Source organism: Hetaerina americana, unplaced genomic scaffold (assembly GCF_022747635.1).
Source record: "Hetaerina americana unplaced genomic scaffold, ioHetAmer1.1.p SCAF_93, whole genome shotgun sequence".
Lineage (NCBI taxonomy): Eukaryota > Metazoa > Arthropoda > Insecta > Odonata > Calopterygidae > Hetaerina > Hetaerina americana.
In genome coordinates this window covers 1,329,168-1,356,421 of record NW_027287572.1, presented here as the reverse complement: position 1 = coordinate 1,356,421, position 27,254 = coordinate 1,329,168, and the positions used below count along the sequence as shown (strand labels likewise).

The following is a 27,254-nucleotide window of genomic DNA, read 5'->3' as shown; positions in this document are numbered from 1 at the left end:
CATTCTACCCGCTTCGTTGGCCACCACATACATGGCAGATGATCGTGTGGCCGGGAGAGGTGAGTGAGGGAGTAAGGCCGGTGGTCTGGTGTCCCTCCCCTACCTCGCCTTTCGCCCCCTTCCCTACCCCATCCGGGAATGGTCTGGTATGCCGGCTTAGCAGCGCCTCCCTAGCGGATGAACATGCTACTATTCCCTCTCTGCTCCCTTCTCGACGACTTCCCAGCGTTCCGCGCTCGTTGCATTGCACCCTGTGGAGACCACGTTTTCACGGCGTGCGTGGTATTCGGTGCCTTGTCCGAGTGTTGTTATTTCTAAGTGATGCGTGATTGTTTGTGTAGTGTTTGGCTGTAACCCTGCGTGGAGGCCCCTGTTCTTGGGGGGGGGGGGGGGGGGGCCGAAGGGTGGAGGCTTTGCGGGCGTGGTGGAGGATATTATTCAGACTCTCGCACGCGGGCTGTGGGTCGCCCTTACGTGCGAGCGCGTTGGCGGATACCCACGTTTCGTGACACCGGAAAGAAGTTGTGAAACCGTCGTTTAATTGCAAGGAGGGTCGGAAATAAACTCTGCTCCAGGTGGAGAAGGGAAGAGGCGAACGTGCCATCCCCGCCGAGGGTTCACAAGTGACCATATTCTGGACCTTTATAATCATAATTAAGTTCCCCGAATCCAGTTTCACCTTTTACAACGTGTGTTTTGAGTGTTTCGTTCTTGTTCGAATCTAGCACGCAGCGTGCGATCGCCGTCTTTGATGCGTGTTTTTTATCGGCGGATAGTGTCGCGCACTTCTCAATACGGTGATCGCGAGTTCTGAAAGTCGCGATTAAAGTAAGGTTTCGACATGGATCGGACTTCGTCGGGAGGCGGGGGCGGAGGTCGCCGGAGCGGACGACGTGGGTCAAAGGAGCGATCGGGTGAGACACCGGTTGTTGCAGTAATAATAATGAATGAAGCCGAGTAATTAGAAAAGTCTGTCCCAACGGACGTACATATGAAAATATTAATATCGCGAAACAGGTTTGTGGTGCTATCCCGCTCTCGCGGTTTCCCTCATAACCCCATGTTTGTGGTTTTGCGTGCACAGGGAGAGGGAATGAAGGGGTGAATTTTTACCGTTTCGGGTTGGTGTTCATATCCTAATGAATGTACTCCCAGTGTGACCTTACTGCTGTCACCCAGGGTAGCATCTTCAATTATTTCCCCCATGGTGCATGCGGGAGGGTGGGGGGTAGCGAGGACCCTTGCCCTCGGCGATTCTAGGTTCGATGACCGCTCGCGGCGAGCCCACCCATTTCCCCCGATCTGCGACGCAAGACCCACATTGGGTACTTACGATGAAATATAATTAGTCGCCCAATTATTCATATGCCCGTGCATTTATATGTGAACGAACATGATCGGTGGCCAATCAGCGCCCAGGCGCCCGTTTATGGGCAATTGAAGATGATACTAGCGTCGTGTCGCCCTTCCCCGAGTTCCTCTTCCTGTGTTAGCTTGGCGTTACGTAAGGCGCTGTCTCTCGGCCCGGGAAGGTTTTCCGTTGAAACATAAGCGCTCAGGCCCCAGCTCTTACATCGCGCCGTAGTATTTTCAGTGGAACATCAGTTGTGCTTGACCACATCCTCGTTTCAGATGTAAACGTCAACGTAGTCGCCCGGCCACATAGAAGCTATCGTTTGCTGCACGGATGCATCCCCGTAGTGAAGTTCGTACCGAGGAGAAAAGGGGTCGTCGGGCTTTAATATTCGGTTGGAAGGTCATCATTTGCCATTGCATTTTTGTTCTTACTCCCCCGATTATCTCCTTCCTTCTCAAAAACCTCCTTTCCTTCCTTATCCTACTCCCCCCTTTAACATCTCCTTGGTATTCTATTTATAGGCGCGGCCGAGACATGTTCTATTTTGAACTTGCTAGGTGTGGTGGTGGAAATGGTGTGGCTGTGACGATAGGGGATTAGTTAAGGGTGGTGGGTGATTTGGACTGCTTCCTCCCCCCCCCCCCCCCCCCCCCCCCCCGTCCACATTTCCCGTCATGCCCTGTGTATGGCGCCGCGGCAGGGGGGGGGGGCACACTCGATTCTTCTCTCCCCTACGCTGCCGAGGAGGATTTCGAAGGAGGTCGTCGAATGCGTGCTGGGAGAGGGGGGGTTCGCGAAAAAGTCGAACTCGCGCCCGTCATCCTAATTGGTGACCACCCCGCATTAGCAGGCGATCGGTCAAGTCAGTTGCACTGACTTCTGCCGCCCGTGAGTCAACACTTTGCTCATTCGTCAGCCAGAACCGCGACATATTACTAGTGCGAATGTAAGTAAATGTTCTTGCGGTTCCTGGACGAGAGTGCCAGTGCGTCGTGATTCGCGATATCTCGACCGGGGGTAGGATTATCGGCGTGTGTCAACCGCAGCACCATTCGGCTCTTATTTTTGGATTGAACCAGTCTCGATACTCTCGCCCGCGAAGATGAATCCTAGGAAGAAGAAAGGCAAGTAGATGGACACAATCAGTACTTCTTCCTCGGTATTTGGGACGATTGATGGTTCAATCAGTAGGAGGTTTGGTTGGAATTGGTGGCGAGAGAGAGAGGACCATTTAGCCTCCGAGCGGGGCGAGCGATTTATCGTTCGTGGCATTGTGGCCACGGTGTTGGACGTCCATTTTAAAAGTCACCAAGTCCCAACTTCGGATGCCCTGAATCCTCCCTCTCTCTATTTCATGTGGCGGCTCTTCATCTGCAACTCCCCACGAATGTGCATTTTTGGGCATGGGGATGCGTTGTGACCCTTGGACGCCTGGAAGATCGTCTTAATGTACAAATAGAAAGTGGATGGGTCTCTTTAAGGCCGCCTGAACATGCATGAGGAAGCATGCGATTACCATGCGTTGTGGGCCCACGTGCCTTCGAGTCCAGCATTAAAACATCGTGGGCGCAATTACTGTCACCGACCTGTTGAATCAGGACTGGGGTGTTAAGTGTATTGTGGTGAAAACCCCGTGACCTGTTTGATGTAATCCAAGGCGAGAAAGGTGCCTCGTTGGAGCGGGATACTTAGCGTTTCGGCACTGATTTCTATCTATATATGTGATTTATGAAGTGGTTTGCCGGTAAAACCCATGGCATTCGGTTTGATAATTTTCATAAAAATAATATAAAGAAGCAAGGTCAAGGCGAATGGTTTTTACGCATTGAAATATTTTCACTATAGTGAAGAATCATCACTTGTCATATTTCTCTTAAAGAAAACCACATTAATGTGCACGACATTAGCTTTGTAAGACTTCCCTATTCATTCGTTTGTGCCTTCCTCTTCATTTAACTTTAATAACCTATTGTGAAAAATACTTTCATCCAATCCTTGATCTCATCCCATCCAAATCATTGCAACTTTGCGCAGATGAATCGTCCTCACTATTGGCTGATGAGACCACTGATAAGATTGAGGCACATACTATATCTCTCCATTCCTTGTAATTTACCCACATGCAGAGCCTGATGGTGGTCAACAATTGTTTTTGTCTCGTCACTGGAATTCATTACACAGTTATGTGATACAAAGCAGATTGAAATAAAAATAATAATACCATTATGTCCATAATGTTCTGGAATCTGGTAATTTCAACAAATCATTCAAAAAGATCTAATGTTTAAATGCTGTTATTGTGATGTAATTGTGGGTTGTCTCATAATTCAACTCCTTTATGGGACTATTGTTCTAGTAATTATGGTGGTACTAGTTCAAGTAATTAGTATGGAATGAAATACTCTTTAAATTGATTTTGCTGTGCAGGTAGCTTCCATGGATGTGACATGGCAACAGAATCACTATTTACTTTAAAATGTCTTCATTCAATGTGAAATGCTTTTCTACGTGTAAATGAGAAAATCTAGCTTGCCTTACCCATGGTGACAATCAGACATCCTCGGCAAACTACCTCTCTTCATCTACTGCTCTCATCCTGATGCCTTTCAATGCGTTTCTGGGCCGTGTGATATGGCTCAAACTCCCTTTTTTCCTTTGAAATCTTGTCCTACTTCTTTATGTCTTGGGTTTTAGGATTTAAAGGAAACTCATCATTTATATCTAATAGTTAAAAGTGATTGTGGCTATAATATCTTCCTTTGCTTGCCCATGAATATTCTACTTGCGACGTTCTGCTGTGAATTGTGCAAGGCAAAGTGCAGTATATATATTCCATGATCTCATGGCTGAGAAAAGATAAATTGATCGATTTAGAGCAAATAGAGGCTGTTAGTAGCGGTTTGTAAAGTCTTATATTTTTATTTAACAGTGCTGTGAGGAGTGTACTTAAGTATTCATTTTAATGGTAGCTTTGTGATATGCAGTGTAGTATGGCATCAATTTGACTCTTGTACAAGTGAAGAATCTCAGTCTGCATATGTTGTGGGCAGTGTTGAAGGGAGTAAAATAAAAGGTTTGATGATGAAGTAATAAGAGAGGAGCCGTCCCTGGTGTGTTGATAGATTGATAGTGTGAATAGGTTTTTCCTAGTATGGAAACAGTGAGAGAGATAAGCTTGAATAAATTTCCGGTAGTCGTTTGCTCCTTCTGTGGTGTTTGAGAAGAAATTGTTAGTCTTATTTCTTGGTGTTCTCAGAATAGGTTTTGCCCAGTAGTATAATCTAGAATAATCACATTTTGAAAGTTACTTGTGTTTTTAGAAAAATACCTCAAGAGCATTGAGGTTAATAATGCTTACTTGTGTTTTTAGAAAAATACCTCAAGAGCATTGAGGTTAATGATGCTGGGTGGTCACTGAAAGAGGTACAATAATCCATGATAGAGTTGGCATTGTTTGGGTTCCTTGATTTGAAACTGAAAATGGAGGGGCAGTGTGTGCAAATGTGGTAAATTGTAGTTCAATCCATAGTATTTGTTCTGTCTGTGAAGCTCCTCCTGCAACCCCTGCTTCCCAATTGATTGACAGTTGATTGGTGCGCATACTGACTTCTCTCTCTTCATCTGCAGGTAAAGCAACGCAGAAGAGCAAGCAAAAGAAATTGCAGAAGAACCGTGACCTCAATAGGAAGGGGGCAGAGAAGGAAGGCACGGATATGGATGCTTTCTCGGATGCGCAGCAGAGGCAGCAGCAGCAGCCAGAGGCTTCGTCTGTTGCAGCGTCCCCAACAGTGACATCCACTCCTGCAGTGACGGCAAGTGCAAACAGTGATGCTCTCCCTGCACCAGTTGTTAGTCAAAGGATAGAAACACCAGTGGTGCCACCCCCTGCCTCACTGCAGTCAACTGTTGAGAAGGTTGTGCATGAGGTGAAGTTGAGGACGATGTCTCCCCCCCCAGGGGCAAGGCCCAGTGAATCCCCAGTGGTGCCCCCAGCGGAGAAGGGCCCCGCCGCTGTTGGGGGTCCCAACCCTCCCAAAGGTGCTGTAAATAATGTGGAAAGTGCCATCTTGCCGACGCTAGTTAATTCAACCTCTTCATCTTTGTCGTCGTCCACCTCTTCCTTGAAGAGTGACACTCAACCTTTTAGAGCTCCGTCCAGCAAACCTGGCATTGACAATAAGGTGGGTGTCAAATTGGTGTTCATAAGGTCCTATAAGCCATTTAATTCCTTAAATGTTGTCCATGGTGACATAGTAGTCCAGGGGAAGTGTATTGGGCTACTGACCAGAGGGCCCGGATTCGCTTCCTGGGTAAGCCTCTGGCCACCCTCTGCTTCACCTGATGAGTGTGATTTTTGAGTACCAGGTCTTCCTGGGAAACCATAATTGCTACTGGGAAAGGCCCTGGCCCCTCTACCCTGATGTATGAATTTCACATGCCATTTAGGGTTTGGTACTAAGTGAACTCTACCATCACCTACCGAACCGACCTTAAGGTACATTACTATGTACCTTGTTTTTTCTTATCTAATTGGTAAATTGTTTAAATTATTAGTTTTTTATCTATGAAAATTTGTTCAGGAGACTTAATCCAGTCATTTAATCGTTGCTCAAGCTGGAAAAAAGTCGGTCAACCTTTTTGCATTTACTGTAAGATAAATGATGAAAGCTTAGTGTAATAAATTTCGTTATAATTTGTACACTTTAACTTGATCACCAACTGAGTGACTGTGCAAAGTGAAGTAATGTTAAATGGGACATGAATTATGGAAATATACCTCAGTATAGTCCAGCTGTAATTTCAGGATTGGGTCATACACATGACCATCCTTTCATTTGCAATCTCCATGAGTAAACTTCCGTGAGTATAATGAGAAAAGGAACATTTGATGTTTTATATAAATCTTGGAGATAAATTTTGCAACTGATAAGCATTCGCCTAAATGGCTATTGTTCATTCTGCTTATATTATGAATCTCATTTATTAGAAAGTGATATTGTAGTCGGATAAAACTTTCAGCTTATTGTGTGTATAGCCACAATGGCAGACCAATTATTATCTGTTAGTATTTCGTGTGTGTCACTTGATCCTGGAATCCCCAACTTGGTTTCATGGCTATGGTCAACAATCAATTTATAATTAAATTACTGAAGCGATGTTCTATATTGCTGTTAAATAAATGCTGTTCATTAAGAACTCAATTGCTTGGGTACAATAGATAAAGAAACACTAAAGGCAATAATGAGATACTGTAAGTTTGAATTAATAATGAAGTAAGTTTGTAGAGTTGAGGGATTAAGGCCAATTTCTCATGATACTCATTGTGTCCAAATCTATAGTTTTGAACCAAGTTTGCTGGTCATAGTTTGATATTGTGTTGTGAAAAATCAATTTGAATATACCTATATATATTCAGTCAACTAAGTACTTAAAATGGTGTCTCACTTCTGCATTGAGTAAACTCCATATTAGCATTTACAATTGGGGTTAAGAGGAGAACCAAGGTGAATGAATAAGTATCTTAATTATGTCCGTTACTGTTGAGTAAATGTTTTGATACCCTAGGAAGTCATATCTGCCCAGCTTCATTTCACTGGAAATTCACTGGAACTAGGAAAGACTTTGTTGTTTGATTCAGTTTCTGCTTCCAATTAAAGATCTAATTTTGTCAGAGGCACAGTGGTGGTACCCCTGAAAAAAGTATTCGAGTCAATGAGCTTGTAGCTGATTTGATGACCATCATCTTGATTCATTCCCAGACCCGAGTGTGCCTTCTCTTCTCTAAAGCAGTGTGAGGGGCAGCCATGTAAAACAGTTTTCATCTTCACCGTAATATTCAGCGTACTAGGGGCTATTTATTATTCTTAAACATGGAGTGAGAGGAAGTGTGAGAAAAAGAAAGGTCGAGTAGTGTAGCTCGTCAAAAGATGCAGTGGGCTGGTTTGATCTTGGTGGCGATGTAGAAGGGGAAGGTGGCAGCAGTATTGCATTTGCCGAGTGGGAGACAAAGGTGGAGGCATAAGTTGATAATATAGATGAGATAGCTATGCGCGGATCACTTCCTGGTAAGGCATCGTCAGAGTTAAAAAGGTGTTGCTTGATCTCAAAAGGATAATTGAGAGGGAATGTACCCTTGGGAGTTCTAATTGGTCGGGACAATGAGCTGTAAGAGTGAGGAGGCCAAAGCAAGTTGATAGGTTTGTTTGGTTGACACCTGCCAGTCAACTGTCCTCTTCTATAATCCAAAGTTTCCTTAGTGCGTCCCTGCCAGCCTCAATGGTACCAGTGTAATTTCTATTTTTAGGTGTTAGGTTTGATCATTCCCTGTTGACTAATTAACTAATGTATTCACAACTCTGAATTTGCCTAAACATAGTTGGTGTGAGAGCACCTGTAAAACATAAACTTGCTGTACTTCGGCTTCTTGGGAAAAAATTTGCAACTTCTGCAGTGTGTGGAAATGTCAGAGAGCACCATTGCCACTTAAAGGGTCACTGTGACTGCCTTAAGATGTTGTAATTGATGCAGGAATGTAGCAAATTGGGCATTGCTTGCTTCACTGATTCTGTTCATTTCATGTGAAGAATTGGGATGTCAAAACTGCATCAGTTGAGGAACCTGTGGCGAGTGAGGCGGACTCCGTGGGGAGTCCTGCTGACTTGACCTCTGATCCAGAGAAAGAAGTGGCTGTGGAGAAGCCGACAGAAGAGGACTCCTTGCTGACATCCCAGCCAATGCCAGATGATGCAAACCGAGTGAATGAAGACACGGTGAAAGTGGAGAAGGAGACGTCTTCAGCTGAGAAGATGGACAGGCAAGAAGATATTGTAGCTGCCAAGAATAGTGAGAATGTCAAGGTGTCATCCATGGTGGATACCAATAAGAAGCCCGATGAGAAGGCAGCCCACAAAACGGTGAACTCTGACGCTGCACCAGAGGCCCCTTCCCCGGGCCCCACCCCACTGATTGAAAACAATGCATCAGAGAACAAGATGAAGTTCAATAAGGATATGTACAAGGATGGTATGTGTGTGCACTTTTACTCATTTCTAATCCTCTAGTATTGTGAATGGCATTGTCATGGTTGTAATGTGATTTGGAAGTAATTGTTATAACCTTTTCTAAGATTCAAAAACTCAATTTTTTGCCTAGATATGCTAGTGAAAACTGCACATGAGTTAATAGATGACGGCTTATTCTTTTTATTTCAACATGGTAAGATAAATTGTGAGATCACTTTAGTTAAGATTTTTGCCTGAAATTAATAACTGCCACCTCTAGCTATGCTTTCAATTTACACTGCTATTAAATTTCATTGCACTTGTGATTCTATCTTTTCATGCTGCACACTAGTTCGCTACAAATACAAAATGTGTATTCGCTATTGTTGAATGAGCTAACTGGTGTCAGAATGGACTTTCACCATTTTTAAAACTTGCTGTCACATAACATCTGATGTTAAAATAATTTTGTATGAAAAGTAGGGTGTGGAATTAAGGGATGTGTGCAAGGTAAATAGCTGGCATGTTGTACGGTTTTTTTGAATTTTACCTAAGCTGGCTGATATTAAGCCCCTTTTAATTATGTCCCTGGTGATAGGCCATCTTTCAGCTGGCTTGAATAAGATCGGACCAATTAGGTCTGTCTAAATTGTCGTGGATTCATTGTAGCACAGTGAACAAGCAGTAATTTATGATGGAAGAGGCATAATCCTTTCTTTCAGTGCAAAGAAAACATGTCTGTCAATTCCCTTCTTCAGCAGAAATTTTAATCTACCCACTTCAGCTGGAAGTTTTGTCAAAGACTCAGTTCAATGGACTTATGACTACTTACTGTGGTATCTTAGGAAAATCGCCAGTATTATTTAGAGGGAAGGTGGTAAAACAGTAAGAGCATTCCATATATTCCAAGAAATAACCTGGTTTATTTGTTTTTTCTACCAATTCCAACATGCAGTATTCTACAGGAAGAAATTTAAGAAAAATCTTGGGAATCTCAGATAAAAGGATTGTCCATGTTAAAAGATTTTGTATGGTTACATTTGCTAATGAAATATGTGGAAAAGTACTAAATCTTTTATTATGCATATCAATTACTTCCACCAAGGATGACTGATACTGTAGAGTAGAAAAATGTTTGTTTTATGAAGGCTATATTGTCTTTAATGACTGCAGGATCCAGGTAAGCTATCAATTAAATTTTCATAGTGTCTCTGAAGGGCATAACTGTTGATTAGTTCACGTTACAGATGTGCTCAAGAGACGAAAGGGTTAGGAAATGGGATTGTTTTTTTCAGATTGAACCTACCTGCTAGGTTAGTCGTGGCAGTTAAATTAATTGATTGTTATTTTTGAAAAGTAAAAATCTTTTAGGCATCACTATTGTAGTGCTAAAATGTTGTTACTTGATTAGTATTATGCAGGAATTATATCATGCATGTTTAAACCAGCAAATATTAATAATTTTATGAGTGAGGTTAAATTTGATGCCACTTATTAAGCCTATGATGAATTTCTTAGAACAGATGTGCTGTGTTGAAATACTTTTGGAATTCCTCGTTTCTGAGGCTATCTTGATGCTTCTTTTTGTTGTTACCTGTATCCTTTTGACTTATTCTAATAATTAATGAATGCCATTGACAGATCAGTGGAGTCCTATGAACCCTCAAGGAAAGAAGAAGTACGAGAGGGATTTCTTGATGCATTTCCGAAACGACCCGCAATCAATGAAGAAGCCAGAAAACCTTCCAGACATCGAAATCGTACTCAAGGATTCTAGGAACAGAGTAAGATGATTTACTTCCTTACAAGATGTTTATCCTTATGTGCAGTGTGTTGAAGTAAGCAATACCTTTGAAATGTTCATACAAGCAAATGGCTTTTTGGTATTCAATGCCATAACCTATTTTTATTTAATGAGTTCTTTGGTTATATTGCTATTTCTGTTGAGTGTTTAGTCTGCAGGGATTGTTTGGTCCTAGAGAGCGAAGCAAAACTAATTCAGTGTTTGTGACGTTAACTCCCTCATTACTCTTATCAGTAATACCTTGTGGTATCTTAAACAAATTTGTTGTTAAATTAGGTGAGTCTCCGTGAGTGAGCCATTTGTTAAAAGAGTTGGCTTCCAGTAGTGGTTAAGTTTATTCTTTCCTTATTTTGACTTGACATAGCCCCAAATACGAGGGCTGTCCTAAAAGTGACCTTCGTTATTCTTTAAAAAATATAAATAAAGTACAATTCAGTTCATCTCAAACTAAAAATCTCTCCTATTTTTGTACATACTGGTTGAACAGGTTTAAAAATTTGCCATATCTCTAAACTAGTTCCTACAGCAGAAAATTTTTCCGCCTTAGATTGCAGTCAAGCGGTGATGGTATCTTGAAGTCCCTCGCTGAGACAAGGACAAAAAATGTGTTAGCCTAACTTCTCAGTCAAGTCTTCAACAACTACGGTCAATAAATTCAAGTTTTCATGCAACAAGAGTCTTGGAAATCTTTTCTAGGACTCCTAAGATTTCTAGGATTAACAATTTTAGATTTTGGAAAACTGGTTATCATGAACTTTTTTCATCAATTTCCTGGTGGAATTCAATGTTCATCCCAGATGGGTGGCCTCTTCAGTCTTCATCATATTTGTGTTCACTCTTAAACGAAGGGCACCACTGACCCACAACTCACAAATTGAACACGGGCATCAGAGCCCACTCGCCGTTTGACTAATTGAAACAGTTGGCCAATTTGGAATTTTTAAAAATACTTCTAGTGCCAACCTCCACTGGCAATATTAGTGAGATATCTCTGAAGTATTTTAGTGAAGTTTTGTCTTGGAAAAAGTTTTTGTTTTAAATATTGATGTCCTTTTTAGGTGTATATTATTATACTGGGTAATCTACTAAGAAAGGTAGATTTTAGAAGTGCATGACTAACGAGTAAATAAATGTCTTGTCCCTCCCAACAAAGCAAATTCCAACATCCTTGTCTTGAACAGGCCCCTGATAATCTCCCTATACTTCCTTCATTTTGTCCAACATCCCTATCCTATTTAAATCCATTTCCTCGCATGGATGAGGTTTTCCCCTCCATAACAGTCTTCAACATCCCACTGCCAATCAATACGCCCTTCGTCCATTTTTCCTGCATCCATAGGATTTCTCCCAACAAACCCCTCTCCTCCCCTCTCAACATCCCCAGTACTTCCTCGTTTGTTTTCCTCTCTGTCCATTTAACCTTCTTCTCCGCATACATTTCAAAAGCCTCGTCTACGTCTCTCCTCCTGCTTCACTGACCATGTTTCCGTGCTGTGTATAACTATGCTTCACATCAAAGTTCTAATGAGTCTTTTCTTAACATCCTTACTCATTTTCCCTGTCATGAATTCCATACTCCTCGTGAAAGCCTCTTAGCCCAGTGTAATTTTTCTCAGTCTTCGTGGGTTTTCATAGAGAATGAGCCGCTGCGCTGGAAACCAAGCGTACAATTAGGCTGAGCTTCCCTACACATACAAAGTTAAATCATACTGCTACGGTGAGATTCATACTTTTATTCAATGTAGTTTTGATACAATAAAACAAGTTTCAATATTATTTAACATATATGAGCCCACCACTGACATCTGTTTTCAAGGCAGTACAAATGATCACGGTTGTCGCCATTTCTTATTATTTTCACACTTGATTATGTTTGGGTTCAAGTCATTTTCATTTGTCTTAGTGTCAGCTTATGCCAGATATGAAAAGTCTCCCTCATACGTTCGGGCAATGCGTAAATTATGTAGCTGACTTCTAGTGGCACAATGTATTCATTTCATGTCATGAATATTTTCATGTCAGACAAATTGAGTTTAAGTTAAAGTTGGCTTTAACTTTGTCAAGTGCGCGACTACAAAAGCCTGTGAAATGGTATGTATGGTATTTTGTCACAACATCTTGTTCCTTCAAAAGCCCCCAAAATTTCTGAGTTAAAAGAGGACGCTTCATAAGCTTAACATGCTAAGGCACTCGGCCAGATATTGATGGATCTGGGTTGGAATCCCGGCTAAGGTGAATGATTTTTAAACTCTGAAGTTGTTGCATTGAGTTAAAGTAGTTGAAATTTCCATCATTAGTGGCACCCTGTAGTGCTCCAGCTCATTGCAAATGTTTGCTTAAACCATTCACATGACCCCCTGCTCTTGGTATTTTTAGATGTACTGGTATAGGCCTGTATATGTACAAAGCAGCGAGAGTTCAAGACAGACAGACATGTACATGAGTAACTGTGTTTGAAAGTGAAATTTTTCAATCCACCGCATAGTGATGAAAATGTTAAAAACTTTTTGCAAATACATTGGGAATTTGATGGGTTTTGGTGAATAATAAATTGTGGGGAAAAGATAAATTTCAATGATGCAAATATGGGGTTTGACTACTTTTTTTTAGCAAGCTTTCATGGATCAAAATTGGTGATTTCCAAAGCGTTGATTAGCTCCTGAAAGTTAGCGACGAGTAAACAACTTGTGTGAGCGTGTCTCTGCAATTAGTGTGTATCAAGAGTTCATATTTCTATGTTCATATACATGCATTTATGATTTGTAAGATAAGTTATGTATATTAATGGAGGGAGTGGCACATTTTGCATTAAAACAATAATGCCTTTGTGATTGTTGCTGAAAGTGTTAACTTGTTTGATGGAAATACTATTTTATGAAAAATTGAATAAGAGAGGAGTTGTTTGGGTTTTCTCATGCCTTGGGATTCAATGATTATGAAAAGTAGTGGACTGATGTGTTGTGATTGCACTTTAATGGATGAGAAACCTTTTTGGGGAAACCGTTATGAATGTATTTATGGTAATTTCTAGCTGACCCATGTTTTTATATTCCCAAACAGCAGGCTCAGGCTATGTTCAGGGCAGTGGATGTGAAGAGCATTGGGAATTTAAGCCTGAGTTCGCCGCAAGATTTTGCACCTGGCTTTGTCAGGGCCAGCCATCAGGGTAAAGTAAGTATGAAGGTATATTGAAAGAGAAGTAAAGTGACAAAATTTTGAACATTTGTTTACTTTTGAAAATTCCCAATTTAAAATGTATATATCCACCATGGCAATCATCCAGATGGCCTTCTTTGAAATTACTTTCTCCTTCCATTTTCTTTCATTGCAATGTTAAACTTTTTTACAGTGCAATGTATTTTTATTGTTCAACTTAACAGGTATAAGTGAAGGAGATGATTATTTGTTCCAATTATTCCAATATTGTTGAATGGCACGAGATGGGAAGAATGGTGTAAGGCTTAAGGGTTTTTATTCTTTGTGAATATTCAGTAATTAGATTTTAGTATTCTGATGTGGAAGATCGGATATTTTTGCCATTGGAAACCATGGGATATATCTCGACCAGGTGCTGATGGTCTTGGAGATTTCCAAATTATTGGATCATACTTCAGCTGGCTCTTGATTAAATTTCAGCCCCTGCCTCTAAAGCGCAGAAGCCAGCAAGGCAACTCTAAGATGCAGAAGGTAATCCATGTATCGCTCTCGCTGAATGAGGATCCCAAGTTGCATGAGGCAGAGAATGCATGGAAGCCACGCTCAAAAATAAAGGAAAACTCAAAGAAGGAAGATGGGGTGAGTAGCTGTGAAGAAAGTTAGTTTGACCCATTGTAGGTTATATGTAATGAGTTATTAAAATGCCATTCATATTGTATATGAATGGCATTTTAATAACATAATAATTGTATTCATATTGTATATGAATACTAGTATGGTAAATTTGTTTGTCTTTGTGTCATCTGAGTAAATTTTTGTGGTCTTATATTCACATTTCTTAGTGTAGCCTTACTTGAGTATAGACATTTCTTCTAGTAAATTTAAATGTTTTATTTTTGTAGGAACTCTATGCAGCAATGAGGGGAATTTTGAATAAATTGACACCACAGAATTTTGATAAACTGGTGTTGCAAGTAATGAAGCTTCCTATTGACTCAATGGACAAACTAAAAGGAGTCATAGATTTAGTCTTTGATAAGGTAAGTACCATCATGTAGGTGGCAGTTTTTTAATCTCATTAAGTTAGGGGTTTGTAGGAAATAAGCATGATGACCTCAACTTATGAGAAGTCTCTACAAAATGTGGTGACAGTGTTTATTTGCCAAAAGGATGCTGAGCTTATTCTCCATTAAAACCTCCAGTCAATTCATGGAAATTGCCTTGGGATTAAAGTAACATTACTTAGTAGCTTGCTAAAGTATTAATTCCTTATCTAGAATTAAATGAAAATGATGATGTGAGAAAGGGTTACGAGGAGTAGTATAGTTTGAAAAGGGTTAACACTCCCCAACCTAGGATCTGTTGCCAAAGGTTGTCTGAATTAGGTAGTCTATTGACAGGGGGTTTTGGTGAACAAAATCTCATCAGACCTCTTCCTCCTCTAATCTTGTGCATCATTGACTCTGGATGACTTATAATGATAAATGACCTGCGGTTGCCCCGAAGTTTAAACGCTATTTTTATTCCTCATCAGAATCAAAATTTCCTAAATTTTCTCATTTGCGTAGCCAGACTGCATAAAAGTACCAGTAAGTGACGGCTAATGCGCTGTTGCGGGGTATGTTCCCTTATGCTCTAAGTTTGTACTTATTGATATTTCTTCAGTTAACTATGTTATTACTCATTAAGTCAATGAATCTTCGGGCATCGTCTCAATTAGATAGGAGGCAGCTGAAGTATTCCTAGTGTTCAAAGGTGGTGACCCACAAAATTATAGGCCCATTTCTATTCTCTCTGTTTTCTCCAAGAAAGGGGAACTGTACATATGTACAATAGATTGCTGATAGTCAATTATAAATTCTCTGATTCTCAACTTGGCTTTATTTATTTTTATTTATTTATCGACTTAATTGGGCGAGGTTGGGACTAATAGTCCCTTCTTCCACCTAACCCTACATTACATTTGACATTTGACAACAATCACATACAACCAAGCCCTAGATGGAGGGAAATCCACCTAGGTGGGAATCGAACCCACGACCTCTGGGTTGGTAGGCGAGGACGTTACCCTGCCGCCACCGGGGCCGGCTTTATGAAAGATAAGTGACCTTTAACTGGTACAAATAAATTCATTCATGATATCATTCTTGAACTAGACTAAAGTAGTGACATAATTAGTGTTTTCAATGACTTTCGTGACTTGGTTGGATCATGGGGTATTACTTAGGTTGTAATGGCTCAAAGATAACTGCTCACAAATCTGCTATTCTTGGAAAGAACTGTTGCCATGCTGGTTTGAAGGGGGTCGAGATGGTGGGGGGGCTAACGTACTGGCTTCCCACCCTGAGGGCGCGGGTTCAAATCCCGGCGGTGTTGAATATTTTTCAGAGGTATCTCGATCCCTACTTGAGGTGCTTTGTGGAGGGCACTTTGAGTGAGTACGCCATCCGTCGGATGGGACGTTAAACTGTGGACCCCTTGGCACCTTTCGTAAAGAGTAGGCTAATGCCGACGCCGGGTTTCTCTCCACCCTTCATCCTTTCCTATCCATCCCCTATGGCGCAAATGACCTTAGCTGTCGGTCGCCTCCCCTCAAAACTACTACTACTGGTTTGAAGTTACTGAAAAATTTGCCGAGAAAACTGGGAAATATATAATATTTTCATTTAAGTCTTGAGCTATCAGTTCCTGTGCGGGCATAATGCTTTACATTGAAATTATTCATCTCTCTTTGTTGATATGAATGCTATTCTTATGGATACTGCAGATTGTGCTTTTATTATTGCAGCTTTGTATTCAGTCTAATTGGGATGCATTGTCTAATATTTGCAATCGATGTGATGTTTCATACATATTCCAAATATATATTATAGAAACCAATAAAAATTATTGGTTCCAAAAAGAGATTTTTTACTACATGTACATGTTGCTTTTTATTCTCCACTGAGAGCAAACATGGAACCCATCTTGCCAAGTTTTTTTCATGCCCAATTTTTTGTGCCAAATTGAAACCACTTTTCTTTTTGTGATATGCCTATGGCCTCTTAACTATTTCACGAACTTTCATTTATCGATCACTCAAAGCTATATCATGGATTTTGTCACTGATTTCGGAGGAAGTCATTTCCACTGGACATCCCGAACAATAATAATTATACATTTATTTGTGCAGAGATTTGTTGCATATTCATACATACACAAATATAGGACACATCAAATGTAAATTTCACAATTTTAGAAGAGATACTATATGTATATGCAGAATAAACTTTATTCGTCGACTAGTTTCGTTTACACTAACATCATCAGGACTAGTGGTACAACAGACATTTTTCTGAGTTATATACTCGAAATTTAATGGTAAGTTTCTTGTACCACTTGGCCTAGTGTACTTGACTAGTAAAATTACATATTAATTGTTTAAGCCGGAATTGACGCGTATCGGCAATTCAAGATATTCATTTGCAGAATAGAATATCTTATTTTTTAAAAGGTTAAATGGCTTTTTCTTGAAAACAGGTACTTTTGTTTGTACAATGTTGATCTTTTGTGAATATGTGGCCATGTTTACTCATTTGCCGAATCGTGGAGTTGCAAACACACGAGCAGATGTGCCGTGAACTTCATTCAACTCAGTTTTGATCTCTCCTGGTGTTAAGATTTTAAAATAGTGTTAAATCATTGCATGACACTTTTTTTAAAAAATATTCTGGATAAACCAAAGTTAGTTACTCCTGTCAGCTATGAAAATGAAACCATGTGATGTAGCCAAAACTTCAGTACAGTGAGATGTCTTACTAAAAGCATACCTTTTCCAATTCTTTGAGCACCTTCTCTTGGATTATCCAAGGAATAATTGAAAAGCCTCTCAGAATTTGAGCACTGTCTTATTCCTATACTATATATATATTCATATTCTATTCATATACTATATATTCATACTACATATTCATATACTATATATAATATGTTTAAATATTTGCATTGGACTATTTCACACACTTCTTTCAGAAGCAAGTCAGTCTAAAGGGCAAATTTACTAGTTTTGTTATGGACCTCCACTTTAAATTAATTGACAGTGGTTACCCACACTCATGCCCTAATCTATGTCTTTAAAATCAAAGTTGCTGTTGGATGTGAATGAAGTCTCATTTGACATGTGATGGATGGGTTAAAAATTAATTATACCTAAAGCTGGTTTGGCCCTTACATTCTTTTTCAGGCTTATAATGACTGAGATTCAAAGTTTTTCCATTTTGTTAAATCTGAAATTTTAATGTTCTCTCCAACCAGGCCGTGGATGAGCCCAATTTTTCAGTGGCCTATGCAGAGCTCTGCAATTATTTAAATAGTCAAAACATTTCCAGACATGCACAGAAAAATAGTGAAGAATCAAGTAGTGATTTTAGAAAGATTCTTCTGAAGCGTTGCCAGACTGAATTTGAGAAAGATAAAGCGACTGGGCGTGGCCTTACAGAGAAGCTGAAGGAAATTGATAAAGAAACCTCGGTAAGTGATTTTTTGTATGACTGGTTGCATTGTTGTCGTAACGGTGTGGTTATAGTTTCTGGCCCATTATATTGGGAAGAATTTATTACAATTTGAATTTTTGGGGAAAACATGAGCATTTATTGATTCCATTGCTTGATGATATGTAGTTTTTTTTAACATCTGATGGATAAGAATCATATTTCAACTCATGATCATGTTGATATTCATTTATATTCTTCTAGAGCAGTTGTGGTAATGGAACATTGGTGATGACTTGCAATTCATTCTAAAGACCCCGAAAAAACTGTTAAAACATCCTTTTTTAGAATTAGTGGTGTAATTGGTGGTTGCATGTGGTTGAATTTGAGTTGAATATTTTGCAGGAAGAGAAGCGGAAAGAGCTGAAGCTTCAGATAGAGGAGGATGAGCGGAGGATGCGGAGGAAGTCTGTTGGAGTGACGAGGTCAGGGCAGATTCATTTTTTTTCCTTTTTTTTTTACCCCCTCAAAACATTTTCTTGAGCACAACTGGAAGAAGCGGCTTGTCCTTAAGCCTCTATGGCCATTTGATCTTGAGTGGTAGATTGACCCTCGATATAACCACTTTTGTTCTCCTTCCTACTTTCGCTTTGAATGGTAGTATAAGCTGGCATGCTGGCTGTTCAGTTCATGGCATGATCAGTATTTGCCAGTTTTTCCTGAATCAGACTTAGAATAAGGACTTGGCAGGGGTGTTCAGCAGCTATATGGGCTGTTTACTTGGGATTATAGATGAAGAATATCTAGGTTAGCATGGTGAGAGGAGTGTCTTAGCATGAATGTCACTCTGAATCAAAGAATTAGTGAATGGGAGTGAGTGAGTGAGTAGTAGCCTGGCAGGTCTCATCTCAGGCAGTGAGGGCATTGAAGGATTCAATATCATCTCGCACTACTCGAACTTCAGTGGCAGAAATTAGTTATCCATTGGGCTTTGGGAAGCACGAGAAAGATGTTCAACGACTGAATGAATGAATTCATGATATTTACCGTGCAGTGAGGATTGGGTAAAATCCTGGAAGCTCGAAAATTTAACATTATTTGTGGGTTTTTCTCAACATGTTAATGAAATTATGGACTGCTGAAGACCTTATTTTGCTTTAGTTTTTAGGTTTTCTTAAATCTATTGTTTGATTGAGTTATGATATTTTGCATTCAAATTTTTCCAGGTTCATTGGTGAGCTCTACAAGCTGGGCATGATAAATCAGTCAATCATGGTGACTTGTATCCGGGAATTACTAGAAACTAGAGATGAAGAGAGCTTGGAATGTTTGTGCAAGCTCCTTACTACAGTTGGCAAGGTCTTGGAAGAGGCCCTAGAAAAGAAATCTAATGTAAGTTCTAGATTTGCTTTATTAGTAATGAATTTATCGTTATAATCACATCTGTTTAAAACTTGTTTCTTCACACTTAAAACTGCCCATAATAATTTTTTTCTTAATTGTTACCCTCGTTTAATGGAGTCCAATTTTTGTGGGCAGTGGTGTGTATCCCATTAAATGTCATCTACTTAATAATTCCAATTTAGTGTACTTTGATTAAAATAATTGGATTTTTATTTCCGGGAGAATGAAACTTTATTTTTTTTGTGAAGACCGTGTGATGGTGGATACTCATCTACTCATTAATTGGAATGTCCCCAATGCCCATTTTTTTGTTTTCTTGTTCTAAATAAAGTCCCATGAAGTTTTTAGATTTGCCTGTAGTGACAAGTGACACAATTTCCTTCCACCTCACCACTTGCAGCCAATCAATCCACCCAATTTGAATGGCTTCTTCAACAAGATGAAGATGATAGTGCAGGAGAGGAAAACATCGTCCCGTGTAAGGTTCATGCTCCAAGATGCCATTGACCTGAAGAACAACAAGTGGGTTCCAAGGAGGGACGAATCGAATCCCAAGAAGATTTCGCAGATAGCCATGGAGGCGGAGCGAGAAAGCATGGAACAGAGCCAATTGACTGCAGCCTATGCAATGCCTTCGAGGAGCAGCATGGGAGGGGGTGGCAGCAGAAAGGACGACAGGGGCAAACCACGTATGTCTTTGGAAGCAATGTTTTTCCTGGGAATGCATCATTTGAACACATGGTTCTGGTCTTTCATTTGTGTGTGCTCGGAAGACATCTGGTGAACTTTCTTGATAGAATGAAAGCGTGTGACTTAAACCTAAATGTTCATTCTGAAAAGGGAGTCTCTCTGATTCCCACCCAAAGAGGTGAAGAAGTTTGCAAAACAGAGCTTTTGCCAAAGGAACTGAATATTGATTAGCTCTTTGTGAACGTAATTCACCTTCCAAGTTGACTGATGCACATTCTTATTTAGTTGTAATTGAATGTGTGGCATCTTAATATTCATTATAAGTCAATTATTCATGGTATAATGGCTACAATTAAAAATGTCATGCTAAGACTACCACAGCCACAATTCCCAAAACCAATCATATTAAATGAAAAATAAATGCATTTTGTCTTTGATCGAAATATGAAATCGTTTAGCAGTGCCCTTTGACTTAAGATATTATTTGTAAATTTCTGACACATGATGTTTGATAATGGAAGCATCAGTGTCGGTGGACTGTCTGTTCCAAAATTTAGTTCATTATTGGTTTTGTTAATGGTTTTGCTTGTAGGAGCAAACTACTAGGCATAGGGGGATGAACATAGGGGGAGGAGCAGGCAAATTCATTTTAACTGTGATAAGAGATGAGTCAAGTGGTTCTAAAATAGTAGCATGGTGTCGTAAATGAGAAACAAGACCAATGCTTAAGCTTCAGCAAACTCTAAACTGGAATCAGTATGATTAAAAATACCAAAATATGCACTTATAATAATAAACACTGATATGCTCACTAATCCTAGTTTGGTAATTTTAATTAGGTAAACATTTCACCCATTACATCAGATGGGAAATAGGAGACTCCTATGGCAAAATTATTCTTGTGTGCTTTTCTCAAACTAATATGAAAACTTATGATAATATGCACGTTTCGAATAAAATATGCTTTGCAAATATTGGCATTTATTGCAGAATTAAAATAATGATTAGATTTGGTATTCTTTTGAGATGATATCATCTTAACCTTTTCATTAATTCTCTTTACCATGTTTATCATCCTGTTTGACATCTTTCAATGCTTATTTCAATGTTAATCTTGGATAAATTAAAAAAAATGTTAATTTTATCTGATGCCGGAAGTTAACGTTCAAGGTAGATTGTTATGATAATAGTTTTGCAGTTAACCCTCTTAGTGCGGCGGGGATTTCAGGGGTACTAGTGAGAAGTGCGAAGTGTAATTTAAGAAAATGTATCACCTTAGGAAAAAAAACATTATGAAGTTATTTGTTTAGATATCCATATGCAGTTTTTTTATTTTAAAATATAGTATTGTAGTTAATAATGATGTAATACATTTACATCATCTGAATAATAAATGTAATTATTACAGTATGATAAATTTGAATAATATTTTTTTAGCAATAATATTTCGATTTTTAGACACAAAACTAATATTTTTTTAAAAACATTTTTCAATTAAACTACGATATTTAAATATAATAAAGAGTCAAAAAGACATGTAGAAAATATTATAAATAAATAAAGAAAAACCAGTGAGTTACAAATTTTTTTGTCAGTCTCTGCATAGTTCGATTTTGTTGTAAAAGCTGATCTCACTGAGTCAAATCGGGACTTTTCCCCTTTCCTTGAGACTGCGGCAATGTGCTTACAATCTAAAGGCAGAAAAAAACTAAGTTCTAACTCGCAGAGAACTGCTGACAATGTAATCCATTATATAGGGCGCAATTGATTAGGCAAGAGAAACCAAAATGATTACAAAGCAGTGCTCTCATTTCCATCGTCTCAACAAAGTCTGAATAAGCAGGTATATATCAACACCACGACACCACAACACATTCAAGAGATTACAGATGAAAACAGATTAGTAGCCTTTCAGTGGCTTTTCATAGTGGAAAGACTACTCAGAAAAAAAAACGAGCAAACAATTAGGCAGAGCTTCCCGACCTGTACAAAACTGAACGAAAAATTATGGTATGAATTATACTTTTTTAAAAGCATTTAAAATTGCTAATAAAAAATTTAAAAAATAAATACGTAATTCTATGGAATTCAACCTATCGATAGCACAAAAACCATAAATTATTAAAGAAAAAACCATAAGTTACAACGATTTAAACAAAAGCCTACGCAAGAGCCGATATATCGGCCTGCCGCACTTTTCGCCAGGGATACGAAAGCCGATATATCGGCCCGCCGCACTAAGAGGGTTAATATTTTTTAGCTTTATGTGATTTCAATTTGCCAGGACTTCAACTGACCTGTGGCTTTCCTGTTTTAAATCTTTATGCTACTTACTCCTAATTTGTGTTAATGACAATTTAATGTTCCAAGTTATGCAACCTGATTGTTTTAAAAGGAGGGAATTCATTGTGAATAACCCTGTTATTAATACAGATATAAACATATATTAATACTATATATATTAGATGCATATAATTTGGGACTGATACAGGGTAATATAACAACGGCATTGTTTTATCAATGTATCCATCCTATTTGTTTGAGGTAATATTGACATGTTAGTGGAGACTACCCGTTGTTTGTTTTGGTTTTGGGGTAAGGCCTACTCATTAATAATTGATGTTGAACGTTTTTCCAATTTTAGGGATGGATGGGTGGACAACTGTTCCCCAGAAGACCTCCAAGGGAATCACTGTTGACACTGGGAAAATCAAAGTGGTAAGAATTTATCACCTTTTATTAGAATTTCATTGATCTACTGCTGTGGTAAACCAATAATGATGATCTTGTGACTGAATAAATAAACTGTATTTTTTCACACAAAAATAATAAATTTTTGTTTGAAAAAATAGAGGGTATATGTTCAGTGGTCATGAAATTTGACTAATTAGAGCCTCAAACCATCATATTCAATAATATTGTCATTTAAAATCAGTGATACTAGCAGTTAGGTCACACTTGAGGCTGCATGTGGTCTACCCCTCACCTCTGTATTTTGTTTGATTATCAAATTTTGTTTTTCTTTTTTGCAATTCTTTAAATATTTATATTTGAATTATATTAAGTTAAAGTATCTGATCAAGTTGATGTTAATTACAACTTATTCACATGCAAACATTGTTCTTACTTTAATATATGCTAAGAAAGTATACTAAATAATATTAAATTGTAGTCAACACAATATATAATTTGTTATGAATTATTAGACACTTCCAATGTATGACGGGACCATAGGAGGTGGTAGTGTGTGGATGGAGTAATGTGCAACTGACAGGAGGGACTGGGTTCAATTCTGCTGGGATTGCCTCCTGTGGGCTCCCTCTACTTCATCCAAGATATCTTTTGTTCAACTTTTTCTAAAAACCATGCAATGATGATAAACTTTTTTCAAGGAAATGTCCCTGAAGTGGATAATGTGTCTCTTGCCAAAAGGATGCTGAGCATGGTTTAAATTCAGTGTGTGTGGTCCATATGGGGTAAAATTGCTCGGTGACAACGTAATATCCTTCTCTTGGCTCTATCTTTTCTTTGGCTTTTTGGGTGGAGAGTCAATCTGCAGATGCTGCATTGCTATTACTGTTGATATTTTGGAGCTACCAGCAGGAGAAATTAAAACTTGATCAACTGTGTAAGCTTTGAATTTTTGCGAGGGAGAAGCAATTTGCAATGGCAGTGCCTAAGCACAGTCACCTTTTTGTTAGTTCTTTTTAATTTTTTTTTGTCGGGGAACTTCCATGCTGTCCGATCAGTGCCATTCTATGAAGATCTCTCATTCATTCTCTCTCCTCTTTTAGTCTGCCAGTGCCAATTTACAGGGGCAGATAAGTAAAAAAGCATGCAATGTTTTTCAGCCATTTTTGGTACTGTTACAATTTCTCAAATTAAGTCAGACCAAGGGTTTCTATGAGGTGGCTTAGGGATGTAATAAAATGGGACAGAGACTGATAAAATTCTGCAATGAAAAAACATGGTGGTGACAAATACCATCTTTGCTCAACATCCGAGAAGAAGGTACACGTAAAAGATGCCTGGAGACGAAGCGTGGTACCAATTTGACTACATCCTTGTCAGGAAGAGGTACAGGAACAAAGTTAAGAGGTGTAAGTGCTACCCAGGAGCAGATATAAATAGTGATCAAAACCTCGTGATCATGGACAGCAAACTTCAATACAAGAAGATAATGAGAGAGACAACAATCCAGATGGGGCACAAAGATACTGGAAGGAGAGAGCGCAAGAGAAAAGTTGTAAAATGATATAATGAAAATGCCAGCACCGTGGGTCGTTGGAAAGAAATGAAGAATATAATTAATCCTAAGGCTTCCGCGACGTCTATTTGAAGAGTTCTTGACATAGAATATAATTACCAAAGCTGCAAATGAGCTACTTGTGAGTAAGGCAGAAATAATTAAAGCTGTGGATAACAATCAATCAATTATATGTGGCATTCGTGGACTTGAAGGCCTTTGACAACGTCCGATGGAAGATGATGTTCAAGATAGGAGAAACCCTTGGATTGGACTACAGCGACTGAAGAATTATCCATAACCTTTACAAGAGTCAGGTTACAACAATATAAATAAAAAATGGGAGAAATATAGAAGCAAAAATAAACAAAGGAGTAAGACATGGATGCAACCTCTCGCCAGTAATATTCAGCGTATTCCTGGATGAGGCAATAAAAAAACGCAAGCATCTGGTATCAAAGCAGTCGAGGTAAATGGAGTATAAATCAACATGCTCCGGTTTGCAGATGACATTGCAGTAGTGGCGGAAACACAAGAGGACCTGCAAGCAACTCTTTTAGTGCTATGGGAACACCTACAAGAAGAAAACTAAAATCCTCGGTGTGTTGCAGGGAGAAGCTGAATGCTGGTGTTGTAATTCGAGGGGTGAAAGTGGAATCCTTCATCTACCTGGGCAGCTGCGCAATTTGGGATGGAAGTAGTTCGACCAACATCAAGTGAAGAATAGCTCAAGCTAAGAATGCATTCTTAAAGAAGAGGCAATTACTATGTTCAAAGAACCTAGAGCTGGAAACAAGGAAGTCATTCGTCAAGACTCTCGCGTGGAGCAAGGTGCTCCGTGGTTCTGAGACCTGGAACATTGGAATAGTGGACCAGCAAAGAATAGGAGGCCTAGAAACAAGGTGCTGGAGGATTTATGTAGATTAAATGGGAAGACATGATAAGGAACGAAAGTAAACATGATGGGACCATATCGAGAACTCTATGGCAAAGAAAAATATAAAGTGGATGGGACACATTGAGGCCCTATGGATTGAATAGGAATATAATAGAGGGGAAGATTCCATGAGTATGTACATTATACAAATTAAGAGGGACGTAAAACGGAAAAGATAGCTGGGATTGAGGGAATTGACACTGAATTAAGGCACAATGGATGGCTTCCGCTAACCAGCTATGGGATTGAAGTTAAAAATTATTAGTTGTACTTCGGTGATAATCTTGTATGATTGTTTTATCCTAATTGAGGGAAATTGACCCATAATCAGTGGTTCAAGTTTTCTCCTTTAAATTCCAAAATATTAATTTAACCAACCATTGGTCTATTTCCACCTGGGCCATACACATAACAGTAAAAGAATGGGAATTTTAACATTGTAGAAGTTAGTGAGATTGATGTGGAATTGTTGAATGGCTTTATTTATCGCAGTGAATTCCTGCCCATCTATCCTATCCCATCTTGAACAATCCAATGATCTCTTCACAGAAACAATCTGAAGAGCTCCACCCATATCTATCACCCTTAACTTCAAAATCCTTGCTGGCAGGACCCTCCTGGGTACGCCCCCTCGTACTGTCACCTAGCCTCCTGCTCTTTAAAAACATGCATCAGTTGTGCTTGCCTGAAGATAGCACCACATCAAAATGTTGAAAATAACAGAATATTATTAGATTGAAGAAAGTACTTATTTCTCAAATGTGCTGTTAACTTTCTCTTTTTTATTTCGTCCACTTCTTGGAAATAATACTTTTGCTTAAATTGCTGTCTCCATGATTATGTAGCAAGACCTCTGCGAGGGAAGAATTATGACTGTAATCCATGGTATGGCCCTTCAGATTGTTATGCTTGTTCTTGCATTAAATATTGCTCCTTTTGATCATATATACATACTACGGACGTCATTCTTTTCATTGTTCATGTGGGACACCACCTTGATATAAGGTAATTTTTTCTAGCAATAAAGGGAATGTAAATGTGGAAGAAACTGCCAAAGTTGAAATCACAAAGGACATATTGCGATTACCGTAATAGAGGCCAGACTGTCAGCAAAATAATGGATAGGTTTCATGGAAAATCAATGCATGGCAATTTGCAATAACATCATAAAAATCTGATCATTTTTATATTAAAGTCTGTCAAGCGAAAGAAAAAATTAATTCCATTAGTTTTATCCCATATTATATATACTACAATTCCGTAAGCGATTAATCACATGGTTTCAAGTGATCATAAGTGATGTCAAAACTAGAATCCCTGCCACGCACAGGTATTTCGTTTGGAATATTTTTCTTTCTCTAATTGAATGAAACGTAGTCGTGCTGGAAATGCCTTTCGTGTTTGCATCCCAAGGTTCTCTCTTACGGAGGCACTTGGGAGAAAGGGGCAGAGGGGAGAAGGCAATCATCATGCATTAAGATCTCTTCTCTCTACTACGGGAGACTTCAGTCTCATGCAGATTCTATCTTTTACTGTCTAAACTCTTCAAAAACTTGCCTCTTAAACAATACCATGGAAAACATTCTGCAATAATAAAGTCATCCTGAATAGCTGGATTTTATCATAAATTTTGAGTTTAGATACCTAAATTTTATGCATTAAATTCAATAATTTGTACAAAGATGTATCTGGTATATAGTAATATTGTTTAAAGTAGGTTCCATTGTTTTGAAAATGGCCTTTGAGATGTAAAATATGTACAATGTAATTTATAGCAGTTCTTTAACCTAAACACCCTCAATTTTCATTTTATGAAGTAGTTATGCAACATTGTACAAAGCATCCACATTGCTGTTTGCTTGGGTATTTATCAATACACCCTCGAAAAAACTTGCAATATTAGTTGGCTTTGATGCAATGATGATATCTTTTTGCTAGGAATTGCCTTAAGAACAGGGCAGTGTGTCTCTTGCCAAAAGGATGCTGAGCATGAATTTAAAGTCTTCTTTGCCATGGGTGATATACATGGAGGAAGTTTGTGGGGGGGTTCCGTGCACTAACAAAATGGACACCCTAAAGTGAACCCTTGGGTGGTTTGTCAACTTCTTCCCCTCTCTCCTAAAGATATTTTCTTGAATGATATTGTAAATGTGTAATTATTCAGTGGCATGAATGGGATTTTTTTGCTGG

General features: G+C 39.0%; 1 protein-coding gene across 1 annotated transcript in view; it reads left to right on the top strand.

The window, feature by feature from the left end:
* The window catches only part of LOC139699859 (eukaryotic translation initiation factor 4 gamma 1-like), a 109,694-nt gene that overhangs the window by 64,356 nt on the left and 18,084 nt on the right, over window positions 1–27,254 (top strand). Inside the window, exons 12-22 of the mRNA XM_071598282.1 lie at window positions 4,985–5,538; window positions 7,942–8,380; window positions 10,000–10,142; window positions 13,223–13,333; window positions 13,799–13,957; window positions 14,221–14,358; window positions 17,612–17,827; window positions 18,193–18,272; window positions 19,014–19,179; window positions 19,592–19,880; window positions 22,526–22,599. Of these exons, the coding sequence (XP_071454383.1) occupies window positions 4,985–5,538; window positions 7,942–8,380; window positions 10,000–10,142; window positions 13,223–13,333; window positions 13,799–13,957; window positions 14,221–14,358; window positions 17,612–17,827; window positions 18,193–18,272; window positions 19,014–19,179; window positions 19,592–19,880; window positions 22,526–22,599 (2,369 nt within the window). The remainder of the gene's footprint in view (window positions 1–4,984; window positions 5,539–7,941; window positions 8,381–9,999; window positions 10,143–13,222; window positions 13,334–13,798; window positions 13,958–14,220; window positions 14,359–17,611; window positions 17,828–18,192; window positions 18,273–19,013; window positions 19,180–19,591; window positions 19,881–22,525; window positions 22,600–27,254) is intronic.